This window comes from Brienomyrus brachyistius, chromosome 3, assembly GCF_023856365.1.
Source record: "Brienomyrus brachyistius isolate T26 chromosome 3, BBRACH_0.4, whole genome shotgun sequence".
Taxonomy (NCBI): Eukaryota; Metazoa; Chordata; class Actinopteri; order Osteoglossiformes; family Mormyridae; genus Brienomyrus; species Brienomyrus brachyistius.
In genome coordinates this window covers 21918038-21933783 of record NC_064535.1, presented here as the reverse complement: position 1 = coordinate 21933783, position 15746 = coordinate 21918038, and the positions used below count along the sequence as shown (strand labels likewise).

The following is a 15746-nucleotide window of genomic DNA, read 5'->3' as shown; positions in this document are numbered from 1 at the left end:
CATGATCACTACACCTTACAACATAAAAATGACACGACTTGCAACGGGTGAGGGAAAAGGGGTGGTGGAGGTAGTCCAGCAGAGACAGACAGCCATCCGGTCCTGCAGCCATGGAGGCGCTGGTCAACAGACCCGTCTGTTCACGCTGGGGGTATGAAGCGGCGAAGGCGTTCTAACACAACACTGTTGTCTTTCACAACAGTTAAGGCAACTAAAAAACCATTTTATGTACTGTATGTACATAAACATAAATTTAAAAGGTGCATTCATGAAAGGTGACGTATTCCTCAGTATGCAAGCATTAAACAATACTATATATGATAAACAGTAAACTTTTATGCAATAAAGATGAGATACACCAATCAAAGTCTAAAGTGTTATAATATAAATTGTGTTATTGCCCGTAACCAGATGGCAGCTTGAAAAAAAATCGAGCCGCTGTGATGATCCTTGAGGGAATCCGGAATATCTCTGCAGGCATTCTGTTCTGGATGGCAAAGCTTGAGACCTGCTACAGGTGGGATCGTACTAGGCAGGTAGCTGTTTGATAACGTTGCGGTAACGTGTGTTACTGTTCTGGGAACTGGAGCAGCTGCTGGATAAAAGAGGGAATTATCCAGCAAAACCACATGTTTTCGCGTTGATGACCTTTTCTGCGTTCATCATTAATAAAAACTTTCACGTCAAATCATCTAATTCGTAGACACAAAGTGATCCGTGGTTCAGTTAAAATATTCGTTCTAACATCTGCTAGAAATTACACTACAAGGTTACTACACAGAATCAGTTTTAACATTAAACTGTTCGTAGTAACATTCAGTATAACGATCTATTTTACAAAGGATATAATTAAAGTAGAGGTATAAATTGGCGAATTGGCGGCTCCCATTCTTTCAACTTTATCATTTAAGAACAAAAGGGGATTTAAGAATGAGTCTTAAACGGCTTGTGCTAGTTTTAATACGGTGAAGGCAGCGACCAGTATTTAAACAGAAAGTCCATTTGTGTATGCTACTGTTCCACAAATACAATTTAGAAATATAGTTTTCAGAATATTTTACGTAACTATGTCGTTTCGGCTGTCAATTTTAACTCCTACACAATAATTCAGTATTTCGTTTTGCAATGGAAATGGAAAGTATCTCTGGTGCATCCCGTACCGTACGAGTGGTAGATGCTGTAAAGTCTTCCCCGCTTGCATCAGGGCTGGGGCTGGGGGTGGGACCAAATGAGTGTAGGGTAGCGCGCATTTCATACCCTTGGCCCTGTGCCTGTTACGTAAACTAGCCGACTGTACACTGCAAACCAATGATATACAATCATTCCTAAGGGAACGAAGGGGAGCGCGCTTCGCCAAGATGCAGCCTTGGCTGTAATGTTAACTGCGCGGTCTGACTGATTGCAATTCGATACAGATACGTAGACTGATGAAATATTATTGTATTGGTGCATCTGGACTGCAGAATGCACGACTTTCGTTTCCGTGCGGTTCACAGTGGCCGCGCGAGCACACGGTAGCCAGAAGGAAATCGTCGGCGCGCGCGCAGGCCGGCACGTCCCCGAGTGTCGTGTCCGCGAGACGCGGAGGTAACTTAAGGTTCTGTCACACTGTCACCAGTGCACTGCCAGGCAGGTGTGCGCTGCGAGCGTTAAACCTCTCCCCCCCCCTCCCCAGCGCCGTCATGTTGTGGACAGCTAACCAATTCATTAGGAAACTCTCCACCAGCACCGTGAGTAAATCGCTTGAATTTCTTTGGGGGGGATTTCAGTTTCAGTAACGTCGCGTGCCGTGTTTGCGTCGCTTCGCGTCTCGTGAATGGGATGCAGTGCATCGCTCTATGTGTAAAACGTCCATCGGTTCCTGTATCGCTTTGGCCGCCGTGCACATCTCCTGTAACCCCTCTGGTGAGTCGGTGCCACATCTGCGTCGCCTTTTCGCCACGTTGCACCGCGCCGTCTGCCGAGGGGATTACGGCGCCCGTCAGCACACACCGCCTTTCGGAGCTGGGTAGCATACGGAATATTGACGAAGTGGGTTTCATTACCATAACAAAGCTAGACATCTGATAGTTATCGTGTGTTATATAAATGAAGCAATGCCACTTACTGTCATTCATTTCGGTTTTATTTATTTACAGTCAAGTTATATACTTGCTCGATGTGTAAAGGGCTCCTCGTTGAAGACCTAAAAATAGCAGAATTGCAGGGTCCGACCCAGGCTCGTGTTTGTTCGCTTTATGCATGCTCACCGTGTGCATGCTCACCTGGGTGCCTTAAACGGTGTGCCATTAGTTAGCAAATGAAGGGGAGGAGAAGACCTAGTTTTACGATTTATGATTTCTTTTTAGGACCGACCGAATCAAATCGGATGGGTGTATAGATATTATAATTTTATAGTCGTAGCGTTTACGATCTGCATTCAGTGCATTTCATTCCGAGAGCCGGTTGGCACTTTTCTGGTCCTGCAGTTATTACCCTGCCATTCACGCACTAAACTCAAACAAAGGCGTACTCCTATGTGACAAACCTTGTCAACAGTAAAAATTGTAGTTGAAGCACAGCATATATCATTATAAATTCCCGACAGGATGTTAAACATGATCAAAGCCAGTCAGATACCAACATTTCACAGTGTGTGGAATATTGTTCGGGAGCCAGAATATCTAGTGCAGATACACGTGTTTATAACTGCCGACTGAGAGATGGTCTTTCTCTTGCTCTCTCTGACCTGCAAAGGCATATTACCAAAATAAGCTGAAGCTCGCTCTGATTGGCCAGAGCCTCTTCGGACAGGAGGTGTACACCAGCCTACGGAAGCAAGGCCACAAAGTTGTGGGCGTGTTCACAGTCCCAGATAAAGATGGGAAGGCGGACCCACTGGGTGAGTGAGGCGGCAGGCGGAGGGGAGCTGCTCTCCACCCCTGACGGCGTTCCAGATGGATTCTGCTGATTAGCGTTTTGCCAGAAGCAGGGACGGGTGGACAGTTGGGGAATGGTCTTATCTTATTTCACCCTCCTGGAGGTGTTGGGGGTAGGACACAGCTTCCGTTAACATGTACATGCACGAGTATTGCGAGGTTTACGTCGCTTCTGAAGGAACTTGCGACTTTTGCATTTTTTCCTCAATTTTGTTGAGATGATTCAGTGTGATGCTCACAGTCTCGCCCTGCTTCTACATCATAATGGTTCAATTGTTTGCCAAAAACATTTCTATATTTGTTTTCCACAGACCATTTGATAAGTACTGCTAATCTCCGTTGATTTTTTACTCAGATTTTTATAGAACTTATTTTCCATTAAAATATTATGAATTAAAATATTACTTGCTTTTATGTAAAGCACTTTGAATGACTTCTGTATTTGAAAATGTGCTATGTAAATTTACTTGCCGTGTTCCAAATTTTTTGATAACGCAAATATTTGTCAGTGATTTATATACATCTCCATCTATAGTCCAGCCTTGTATAAGATGTCTAAAGGCAGATTTACATTTTTTCCACTTAGCATGTTCACAAACAAAAAAATGATATTTTATTAACTTTATAACAGAAGCATTTAATAAATTTTTGTAAGGTTCAAGCAGGAGACGACATGTCCAGTTAGATGAATATAATCAAAGACCCATGAGCCTCCCACGGTGTTTTGTCACTTATTGATTTTTAGATCGCTGTTAGCTTACATTGGGCCTCTTTATGTTTTTATAACCACCCTCCCCTTTCCAAACCCCCTCACCCCCACAGCCATGGTGGCGGAGAAGGACGGGACGCCGGTGTTCAAGTTCCCGCGCTGGCGAGTGAAAGGGAAGCCCATCCCAGAGGTGGTGGAGGCCTATATGGAAGTGGGGGCGGAGCTTAACGTCATGCCCTTCTGTAGCCAGTTCATCCCCATGAGCGTCATCGACCACCCCACCCACGGCTCCATCATCTACCACCCTTCCCTGCTGCCGCGCCACCGTGGGGCCTCCGCCATCAACTGGTGAGCCATGTGCACATTTGGTTCAGTAAACAAATGTGACATAGAAGTTTGAGCAAGTGCTCATGGGAATTGTAGTCCAGGTGAAGATTATAAATGTGTTACCCCCAATAGCAGTATGGCTGGTAAATGCTTTATGTATCATCCTCATCCCTGCAATGGATCGCAGGGGGTTGGCGAGACTAGCGATGGAGAGTAGGTGGTGGGGGATAGTGAAGGAGGAGAGAGCGTTTGAGGGACTGGTGACGACCAAGACTAGGAGGTGTTAAGAGAGGAGCACATCTGAAAGGCAGTGGTATGAGCATGGACTGACCAGAGCAGACCAACAGAGTGATGCTGTTAAGTTGGATCTTGCCATAAACACCTATTGGGGCGTCCAGGGTGCAGCGGGTTAAGGGTCTTGCTCAAGGACCCGCAGACGTGCTGAGGCTGGGTTTGAACCAGCGACCTTGTGATTACAGCTACAGTCCACTGCGCCACATGCTGCTGTTGTGTTGTCTTTCCAAATTAGCTGGCCCAGGAGGTTGGCGCATCCAAAGTCATGACTGTTCTGCAGGCGTCAGCACCACGTTTCGTTAGACAGTGAACCCAATAACATGCTGTGCAAACTGAATTTAACCAAAGGGACCATCGCCTGTGAACCTCGATTGAGTACCAGCAACCTAATCAAGCTAGAGAGCAGGCCTGTCATGCCGAATTAAAACCCAGTAACTCTGGGTTCTTTGACTTCTTCCTTTTATTCACCTTTAGGACTCTGATCCATGGGGACAAGGCGGCAGGCTTCTCTATCTTCTGGGCCGATGATGGGCTGGACACTGGGCCCATCCTGCTGCAGAAAGAGTGTTCCGTGGAACCCAATGACACCGTGGACTCACTGTACAACCGCTTCCTGTTTCCTGAGGGCATCAAGGCCATGGTAACTACAAACGCATTATTTTTAGTCTCTGATACTGAGGTACAAGGCAAAGACAACAGCAGATAGTTTTCAATTAAACCGATTGAATAGAATACAGATTTGTAGAACATTTGTTATTAAGTTACTAAGTACAATAAGGAGGTGACACGGTGGGGCTGTGGTTAGCCTCACGCTTCTGGGACCAAAGTTAGAGTCCCCAGAGTGGACTTTGGAAGTTCTCCCCATGTCATTGTGGGGTTTGCCGCAGGTACCCTGGTTTTCAGACACGGTCCAAAAAAATGCTGTGGTTAATTGGAGTTACCAAATTGTCCGTTGGTGTACCCATGTGTATGAATGGCGGGTGAGTGTGCCCTGCGATGGGTTTGGCGCCCTATCCTGGGTTGTTCCCTGCCTTGCGCCCATAGCCTCTAGGAGGAGGCTCCGGATCGCCCGACCCTGACTGGACAAGCGGTTATTGAAGATGGATGGATGGATGGTTAGTTACAATAAAGTGATTCTTATATCTCCTTATGTGTGGGCCAGGTGGAGGCCGTCCAGCTTATTGCGGACGGGAAAGCCCATCGTATTCCACAGCCTGAGGAGGGGGCCAGTTACGAGGGGATACAGAAGAAGTCCAACTCCAAGGTGAGACACCTGCATGAGGTCAGTACAAGTTCTGGGTAGTGAGCTGGAGCAAGTCTGGGAGGTTCCTTAATGGAGAAACAAACATGGCATGGGACTTCTGAGGACCAAAGCTTTCCTGTGACACATTCTGAGTTATTGTGAACAACAGCGATATACACTATATGGACAAAAGTATTGGGGCCATACTGTGCATTCTAAGATATTTTGGACACCTCTATGCTTCCAACTTTGTAGGAAGAGTTTAGGGAACGTCCTTTTCTGTTCCAGCATGACTGTGCCCCAGTGCACAAAGCAAGGTCCATAAAGGCATGGTTGGGGTGAGTTTGGTGTGGAGGAATTTTACTGGCCTGCATATAGCCCTGACTTCAACGCCATCTAACAGCTTTGCGATCAACTAGAATGGAGAGTGCAAGCCAGGCCGTCACGCCCCAACATCAGTGTCCAACCTCACAAATGTTCTTCTGGATGAATGGGCAAAACATTCAAACTAGAAGACACACTAGACACACTAGAAAATTTTGTGGAAAGCCTCCCCAGAAGAGTGGCAGCTGTTACAGCTGCAAAGGCGGGACCAACTCCACATTGATGCCTATGGATTTATGGTGGGATGTCATAAACGTTCCTGCAGGTGTAATGGACAGTCATCCCGATACTTCTGTCCATATAGTGCAGCTTTTACATGAGTCACAAACAGATTTTGCAAATCATTAGCTCTTCGAAGCCAGGTTGTATGATGAATTATTGGCTTGGCCTGTGTAACAACGACCATGTGTTGGAGTTGGGTGGGTCATCAAGGAGAAGCAGAGGGGTGGGTGATACCAAGGCTAGGGATGGCAGTTCTATTTAAGACACAGCTCAAGACTTACACAGCAGCTGTGTGACCTGCCAGAAAATCCCAGGAAGCTCTCCTGATTCCTGGAAATGACAGCAAGCTTTGCCACCAGGGGCAGTGAATTTCTCATCCACAATCCGTCCCCTTCAGGTTATTATGGCTCAGCCAGCTGAGGCTATCCATAACTGGATCCGCGGGCATGACAAAGTGCCCGGAGCCTGGACTGTCATCGGCGGACAGGTGAGGACAAGGACGCGTATCACGTGGCTGAGGAAATGAAGTAATCACCACGACCCTTAGGCACCAAACTCAGATCCTGACAACTTGAGTCTGTGTTTCCGTAGACTGTTACCCTGTACGGGTCATCGATGCTGACCGGGGCTGTGCCTGCAGGTCAGCCCCTGGAGATCGAGGGGGCTTCTCAGCCTGGCCTCATCACCAACAAAGGTCTGGTCCTCTACGGGTCAGATGGGAAAACGGTAAGACCTGGTCAACCGAAACCACATGGGCTGTGGCCTTTCCTATAAAATGGAGGAAGGCAGACAAGGGACAGTCTGTGTAAACAAGGTCTATGATGCCGGACTTTGTTCAGGTTCTGGTGAAGAACCTGCAGTTTGAAGATGGGAAGATGATCCCAGCTGGCAAGTACTTCTCTTCAGGGGAAAGTGCTAGCCTGGAGCTCACGGAAGAGGAGAAGAGGATGGCAGAGGAAATTCGGGTATAGGATTCCCCAAGGCAATGTTGTATCTTACAGAGCAAGAAGGTATATTCGCGATGTGGTGCTGACAACATTTATCTCACTCCCCCCCCCCCCCCCCCCTCATCATAAAGGTCATATGGAAAGGGATTTTGAGCAACGTTCCAGCAATTGAGGATACCACAGATTTTTTCAAATCAGGAGCAGCATCCATGGACGTGGTCAGGTGGGTTTCAGTCTGCTAATTAGACTCTAATCTACACATCTGGTGGATAGTTCTGGTAGCTGCGACAAAAAGAGCGAGTTTGACCATGTGGCTGCACAAGTCATTGCAGGAGGTAAGGCTCATCTAGAGTGTGCCGACTCGTCTAATTGCTGCTCTAGGTTAGTGGAGGAGATCAAGCAAAAGTGTGCCGGTGTGCAGCTGCAGACCGAGGATGTCTACATGGCCACCACCTTCCAGGACTTCGTCCAGATGTTCGTCAGAAGGCTACGGGGAGAGGACCAGGAGGAGGAGCTTGTCATCAGCTATGTGAGTGGGCATGTTTCACGGGGGCTGGGTCAGTAGCTGGTTAGGGTCATAGGTCACACCACCCACAAAAAAATTTAGAGATTGTGTTGAACGCATTGAAGTAATCAGAGAATGTCAACGTGATTCTACGATTAACAGGCAACAAAGGACGTCAACAATATGACGGTGAAGATGCCTTACCAGTGTTTCATTAACGGGCGGTTTGAGGATGCAGAGAACGGCAAGACCTATGACACAGTCAACCCTACCGATGGTTCGGTGAGCGTGAATACCCAACCATCGGGGGCGTTACCAACAGACAAAACTTCCTAGTCTTATATCAAGCATACTGTGCGAAATGGGCTGCCACAAATGTGATTTTTTAAACTCAGGTCATCTGTAAGGTGTCATACGCATCTGTGGCAGACGTGGACAAAGCGGTGATGGCGGCCAAGGAAGCTTTTGAGACTGGGCCCTGGGGCAAGATGAACCCCCGAGACAGAGGCAGACTGCTGTACAAGTGAGCTCGCTTCTGGTAGTACCACCTTGTGGACACTCTGGGTCCTGCAGCCTGGTGGCCATGATACTGTTTCGATTTGCGTTTTTAACACCACACCCCCGAATGTTCTTGACCAGGCTGGCAGACCTGATGGAGGAACACCAAGAGGAGCTGGCCACCATCGAGACCGTCGACTCGGGCGCCGTCTACACCCTGGCCTTGAAGACGCACGTGGGCATGTCCATCCAGACCTTCCGCTACTTCGCCGGCTGGTGCGACAAGATCCAGGTAGGGGCCCGCGTGTGTTCGGCCAGGGAACCCCATGCGGCGTGAAGCCACCCAATCTGACGTTCATTGCCGTTCCTCATTCAGGGCATGACGATCCCCATTAACCAGGCAAGGCCCAACCACAACCTCACCTTCACCAAGAGAGAGCCCCTGGGGTGAGTGACAGACATCAACATACTACTGCCGCTACCTAATCGCATCCATCCATTTGTCGCAGCATTTGTTCTGGTCAAAGTCTGAATAGTTAGTTAGTTACGTTGACTTACATGCCCAACAGGACTATGTTCATGGCGAGCGAATGGACAGGAAAACAGGCAAAACAAATAAGTTTTAACATGGTGACACGTTTCATTCAATTTCATAAACTTAATTCATGGCAGATAAATAATTTCTTATATATCTGTTTTGGCATTAAACTCATCTTAATCTTAGTGTACTTTGTAAATACGTCAGATTTATGTGAACTTTGTAATTTGGCGTCAAAGTATAGACACTGCAGAATGCAGTTTGGAACACGAACGGAAACATTATAAAAGCACACAGTAAGCAGTGGTGGCAGTTTGTTTTGATCTCGGATATCTGATCACCAAAGTGGGTACATGAAGATGACTAAATGGTGTAGTTGCGACTTCCGACAATTGGCGTTTTGAAAAGACGACAGATTACGGATTCAGTCAGCGTTTTTTTTTTCACGATTCTACATGAAGATTTCAGCGAGATATAAACTGAAATAGACACGAAAAGTATGCTGCGTCGCCGCCTCCTTTCCCCCCTCGCAGTATTCCAGAAGCTTCTCTAAGTGAGTCTTTAGAACCCCCCCAGAGGGTTAATAATAAGTGAAATATGAATAGTGAACAAGGTGAGACCATGTAGCGTAGAAATGCATAACTAACCAGAGCAAGTAGGACTTGCATAGGTGTCTTAAGCTGGCCCGGAGTGGACGGGAGCTGACTCCCCTCCCCGCTTTCCGCTGGCCCAGTGTCTGCGCCATCATCATCCCCTGGAACTACCCACTGATGATGCTGGCATGGAAGAGCGCCGCCTGTCTGGCAGCCGGGAACACGCTGGTTCTGAAACCGGCTCAGGTGAGCGGATTGGCCTGGTACCCGTCAGGTCCCAATCTAGTCCGTTCTGCTGTTCCATTTTCTGCTCAATAGCCTCAAATCACTGCTGGAAATCACACCAGCACAGAACCGCCTTGATCACAGACATCGAACATGAGCCAACAGTTAAATAATGCTGGATCAGTTAATAAATACTGGATATTACATTTAAATTGAATTTAATTAATTAAATTTAAACAATTTAACATTACTGCTGATATTAGCATATAAAAATTACGGTGGCATTTTACAATAAGGTTCCCTTTTGCCACTAATATATATATATATAAACTCATGAATAAAAAGTGTTATAACTAGTTTATAACTGTCTGTTACTGACTTACAAAGTGTTACAACCTAATTAATATCCTGACTATAAACCATTCATAAACCCTTTATAAGCAGAGTGTAAAGTGGTACCAAAATTTTGTTAAAGTAAATTTGTGTACATTTGGGGACCCTTTCTCTGCATTACTTTGCGTTACCCTTCGTGCTCCTTTAAAGAAGGTTGCTATGGTTATGGTCGCTATGGTTATGATCACCTTGCAGGTGACCCCATTGACGGCGCTAAAGTTTGCCGAGCTGACCGTCAAGGCCGGCATACCCAAGGGGGTGATCAACATTGTTCCGGGTTCTGGTAAGTGGCGGGGGGGGGGGGAGGGGGAGGCTGTAGGACCTTCACGAGACACCGGGTTAACCTGCCAACTGCCGGGTCTCTCCCGTCCCAGGGGGCCTGGTCGGACAGCGCATGTCTGATCACCCTGACATCCGTAAGCTCGGATTCACTGGCTCCACCCCCATCGGCAAGCAGATCATGAAGAGGTGAGGGTGCCCCCCCCCCGCGTATTGGGCCTGTTCATCATATTCATTGAGCTTTACTGAAAGGCCTAAAGAGGATTCTTTCATGGTATTCGTGGTGCGATACTAAACTGACCCAGAAATCCTTTGATCCTGACTACTTGCTTCAGCTGTGCGCTTAGTAACCTGAAGAAGGTCTCCCTGGAGCTCGGTGGAAAGTCGCCCCTCATCATCTTCAGCGACTGCGATGTGGACAAGGCCGTTCGCATGGTGAGAAAGCTGAACCCCGACAGGGAAAGGCTTCATCTTCAAACGTCAACCCAAATTAGTATCCCCACTCGCCGTATTCAGCCCACACCTGGGCTCGGGTCACCAGCTTGGTAAATTCCAGCTTGTGGAAACCCTGACTCTTTCTGGTAAAGTTGAGTTATTCCTGAGGTTTGCTCTTTTCTCTGTCTTTCTCTAGGGCATGAGCTCCGTCTTCTTTAACAAAGGAGAGAACTGCATTGCAGCCGGACGACTGTTTGTGGAGGAATCCATACATGACGAGTATATCACAAGAGTGGTTAGTTGAACTCCTTTGATGTTCCATTTCAGCTGAGGGCTGGTATTTGCAGACACATGTCCCCGAAGCGTACCTACCATGAGATCGAAGCCTTTCATAGTCCCATTTGAGAGGAAGGGCCCTGAAGAGCAGATCCTGGTACACGGCACCGCGTGGCAGATGGCTTCTTAATCCTACACTCATTCTCTAGGTGGAGGAGATCAGGAAGATGAAAATAGGTGACCCCCTGGACCGGTCTACGGACCATGGACCCCAGAATCACAAGGCTCACTTAGAGAAGCTTCTGGAATACTGCGAGGTGGGAAAGAAGGAGGGAGCGACACTGGTGTACGGAGGATGTCAGGTAGTCAGACCAGGTAAGACTGTCTACATGCTGAGGACCAGGCCCGTTCGTGGAATCCTTCAATTGAATCTTCATCATCAGTTAAATGCATCGTGTTCAGGGTTCTTCATGACACCCACGGTGTTCACTGACGTGGAGGACCACATGTTCATCGCCAAGGAGGAGTCCTTTGGGCCTGTTATGGTCGTATCCAAGTTTAAAGATGGGTAGGTCCCTCGGGGAAACGTGTCCAGGCGGTCTGTGGGTCGAAGCGCACACGCCATAACATGCCGTCTTTCTTCCGATACGGCAGCGATGTAGACGGCGTGCTCAGCCGGGCTAATGATACAGAATTTGGCCTGGCATCCGGCGTCTTCACGAGGGACATCAACAAGGCCATGTATGTTAGTGAGAGGCTAGAGGCTGGCACGGTCTTCATCAACACCTACAACAAGACGGATGTGGCCTCTCCATTCGGGGGCTTCAAGCAGTCCGGGTTTGGCAAGGACTTGGGTAAGCCATCCTACCCCAGCAAACTCGGTGAAGAAGCAGGGGAAGCTACAGAAAGGCTTGTTCAACACGAGTATTTTTGAATCAACAAAAGGTTTTAAAGGCCAGGAAGAATTAGGTCCCAAACTTAACTTCTTCATAGTTACTTAGTGACTACTTACTCTATGTTTATGCATCTACTTGTATATTAACTTACTCACTCACGCTCGTCCCTCTTTCAGGAGAGGAAGCCCTTCACGAATACCTCAGGACCAAAACAGTGACAGTGGAGTACTGAAAGAGACTCCCATGGGAACCTCTGGAACAGAGTGGAATCCATCACCTCGTTTTTTGAGCCATCAGTCTCCACCAGGCATCCAGCTGCAGCGATCTGCCCACCATTTCTGGGATCCTTGGGGTAGGCGGGTGGGTGGAGACTAGTGAAGAGACTGGTGAAGAGACTGGTGATTTCTCATCATTCACTGCCGAAAGTATTGTGCCTAAAGTTTTTAAACCTTCCGTTTAAACCATTTTAAAAGAGGTTTTATTTGCCTTCCACAGCAGCCCCCCCCGCCCTGTGCCCGTCAAACAGCTAATGAAGCAGTACAGTGTTATGGGGGGGGGCTTTGATTTTTAGTTAGCTGTGTTCAATATATTTAAAGGGAAAGTAAACACAAGTTACCAGTTCTATGGGATAGTTTCAGTATCGTCACAGAAAACACCAACAATACTAATGAAAACCATTAATACTAACTTACCGTACAAGTATATACAATAATTTATAATTATAGACAAATGCAGAATTCTTTCACACATTTCCAGTGTAGCATTAGGTAGCTTAGAACCATGAGTATTTGTATTGTCGACTCAGAGCCACTCCCAGATTGCTGAGGCGAGTCGTGTGACAGCAAAGATGAGCTCAGCTAGAAGGACTAGTAAGCAGGACTGAAAAGCATTGGAAAAACTCACATGGCGATACTTGAATTTTTTTGTGATATTGCAATATTTATAAAACAAAAAAGGTCTTGAAAGTTTACTCAAACATTGACCTGAAGTCCATCAGATGAGTTGGGGGTGCTGCTGCAAGTTGTGGCAACACCAAGCAGTGCAGACAGAACATTTTCTTTTACTCATGGAATCCAAAATATTTCCACGCAGTGGGAGATGAATGTCTTTTGGTGACCAGCTCTTGTTTGCTTTTCTCCACCTCACTCATTTTTGTTAATTTCTCATTAACACCCCACACTGCCTATGAAATCACTCAAACGGCAGATATAAGAATTGGCTCGGAGTGCGCATGCAGAGTTCACACACCGCAGCGGCAGCAGTAAACCATAGACCGATCTTCTTAAACATACACTAGGTGATTTGAAAAAGGAACCATTATTAAAGTTAGAAAGCTTGCCAAGTTCTGTTCATATGACAGCAAAAAAAATGCATTAGTGTACCTTATTGTCTTAACCCAGCTGACTGTCGCGGCCCTTAAGCTGTGACATCTGCATATGCGTGACACGCAGTGTTGATGTGATCGTCGCACATCATGTTAGCCTATGAGCAAGCAGGACATACTCAAGCAGTGGACTGTTACATTAAATGTACAAGGGCTATCGGGGATGGATGGAGTCTTTCCGTTATCGCATGCGAGTATGTGAGTCACAGTAGAACACCTGCACCTTTGCTGCAGACCAACACAGTGGGGTGAATTTAATACACAGAATATACAGCACTCACACACTAAACCATTACCTCAGCCATTAACAATAAGCTACCACATATCAAACTCCAAAGGTGAGACCTATTGTGATGCAGGACTTAATTCCTCTCACACATTGAGTTGGAAATAACGGTTATTTTCATATTCTTTGTGGAAGGGCTGCTTACAGATGTCACACGGGGGTTATGCACACCTACTTTTTCCCAACAATAAAATGTTGCCAGTGGAAATGTGTCACTGAGTTTTCCTGAGTTGATTTCCTGTGCGTGTTGTCCAGATGTACAAACATTAAGGTTTTAAAAAAAATGCATTGCACGGTGTAAATATACATAAAAATATATGTCATAATATTTAAAGAAATTAAATTTTGCCAAATAAACAGCTGTTCCAATAAACCTCAAAATATATCAAAAAGTTTATATACACGATTAAAGAAAAGATCAGGCAAACTAGAAAAATATAGAATAAACTACATTATTTCTGAACTGCATATCAACAGAACACCACTCTGTCCATCCATAATGTTAAAAATGGTGACTGTACAATTTATACATTTATGAACTGAATATTTTACTCAATGGAGAGAAATATGCTGCATAGCTCACTGCTTAATACAGTGACACAGTTTCCTTCCTGTGAAGCAACGTGCTACAAGTACAGCTTCTTAAGAACCATGCCACTTTTTACCTAATGCAGTGAAGTTCAGTCAGGCCAAAAATCTGTGCTTTAGATAATCTGTGTGGTGCTTCCCATCAGGACCTGCCCATAACATCCTCAAACGTCAACAAAGTCTTCAGTCAGATGTAGTCACGCATGTTCTCCCACACTGACCAGCGAGCATCCTTACAGATTCTCCCACAGCATGACAAGAGTGGATGTCCTAAACAGTGTCCTCACCCAGAACTTTGATGTTAGCTTTTTCTTTGATTTTCTTATTCCCAGGCAGTTTAAGATTGTCCTCTGTGATCTCGCCCTCAAATTCCGAGTCAGAGCTGTCATCATCCGATGTCTCATCCTCAGAGTCGCTGTCCGAGTCACCCAGGTCCACCAGGGCTACGTCCTGTCAAATAAGGAAGACTTTTTCAAAAGTCACCAGTGCTACACAGAACACATTTGCCCCAACTCACACGCACAGACCATAATTTAGAAAAACTACCATACCATTTCGATTACTTTCCCAGCATCCTCCACATTTTCAATGTCAAAGCGGCCAGTGGGGCAGGACTCCATCTCCTGCTTGAGCTTCTCATTGGCCTGCGCGATTTGTGGCAGGAAGAGCTGAAGTCTGTCCAGTACTACACCACACAGAACATTCGGATCTTTAACATTACTTATGTCTCCCGAGTAGCTGAAACTAAAATGTTTTTATAATAACTAATAACCTGTATAGCGACAACATTAATTGCTGCATAATAAAAATCATCTGTCGTAAGCTTACCGCTGCTTCTCGGAACAGCAGTCGTTTGCAAAGTGCTGCTGCTGCTGCTGCTGCTGCTCTTGGTTGTTTTGGACTTCAGAAGCAGCTTATCATGAAGTCCTAGACAGTACATTACCGTACATTACCCCAGGGCTGTCAAATCCATACAGTCCCACTCAATATACATTTCAAACAACGCATGAGGCACTTGAGACTCAATACGCGGTGACACTGCCCAAATAATTACTTCAACCGAGCCTTTAAGGCCCAAATGGTAAAATCAGTATGTCCATAAAAGAAGGCTAGAAACACATGCACTGCATGGTATATAAAAGTATAAAGTCCCAAAAACTAGACGTTTCAAGTTTAACTATTAATCATGTCATTACTTTACCGGCGGCATCTAACCGATACCTCTAAATACTGATTGACAAGAAAGTTAAAGTTCATTGCAATTAAAACAAACACCATATAAAACCATTTAAAAAACACATCTCTAATATTCCTATCATAAGACGTATCCTTCCTTCTACACCAATACACCGTTAACTGGTTATCACCAACGCTGAGCGCTACACGTCTAAATACAAAAAAAGTTTCAAATAAACAGAAAACGTAACATGATTTATAAACTTTTCTACATACCTCCTTCGTCACCACAGGAAAGCAAATCCTTTGAGACTAAGGTCCCCTTATTCTGATGCTGCTCCATGCTTTTTACCGCATGGACAAGTTGCTAGGTTTCACATAAAAGAAGAAAAAGCAGGCCGAAAGGGGTTGCAGCTTAGTCTGGCGCTCTCTACCGCACGGAGGACGAAATAATACCCTTTGATAAAATGCAGGATAGCAGGTTTCATTCCAGTAATAATATGCATAATATATATGACAATTACTCACCATTACTGCATTATTCACAACAACAAGACCGATTAAATTTGTTCAATAACATTTTGATGGATTACAATAAGAAACAATTTTAAAGTAATTTACCTAACAAAA

At 45.8% G+C, this 15746-nt stretch overlaps 2 protein-coding genes across 2 annotated transcripts; one reads left to right on the top strand and one right to left on the bottom strand.

Annotated features, from left to right (window-relative positions):
* The first annotated feature begins 1295 nt into the window (after positions 1-1295).
* On the top strand, positions 1296-13564 carry aldh1l2 (aldehyde dehydrogenase 1 family, member L2). The gene is made up of 23 exons (XM_049008944.1): positions 1296-1730; positions 2737-2881; positions 3741-3975; positions 4723-4888; positions 5411-5512; positions 6495-6584; positions 6689-6823; positions 6937-7062; positions 7176-7267; positions 7426-7573; positions 7712-7831; positions 7945-8072; positions 8189-8339; positions 8424-8494; positions 9319-9424; positions 9992-10079; positions 10171-10264; positions 10411-10510; positions 10707-10805; positions 10996-11161; positions 11249-11354; positions 11441-11640; positions 11859-13564. Exons 1-23 carry the CDS (start codon positions 1428-1430, stop codon positions 11912-11914), a joined length of 3027 nt encoding a protein of 1008 aa, XP_048864901.1. The 5' UTR covers positions 1296-1427; the 3' UTR covers positions 11915-13564.
* On the bottom strand, positions 13291-15517 carry nopchap1 (NOP protein chaperone 1). Its single transcript, XM_049008945.1, has 4 exons — positions 15393-15517; positions 14769-14867; positions 14492-14625; positions 13291-14390 (listed from the first exon to the last, which is right to left on the bottom strand). The coding sequence occupies exons 1-4, from the start codon at positions 15457-15459 to the stop codon at positions 14211-14213; spliced, it is 480 nt and encodes a 159-aa protein (XP_048864902.1). The 5' UTR covers positions 15460-15517; the 3' UTR covers positions 13291-14210.
* Positions 15518-15746: the final 229 nt, after the last annotated feature.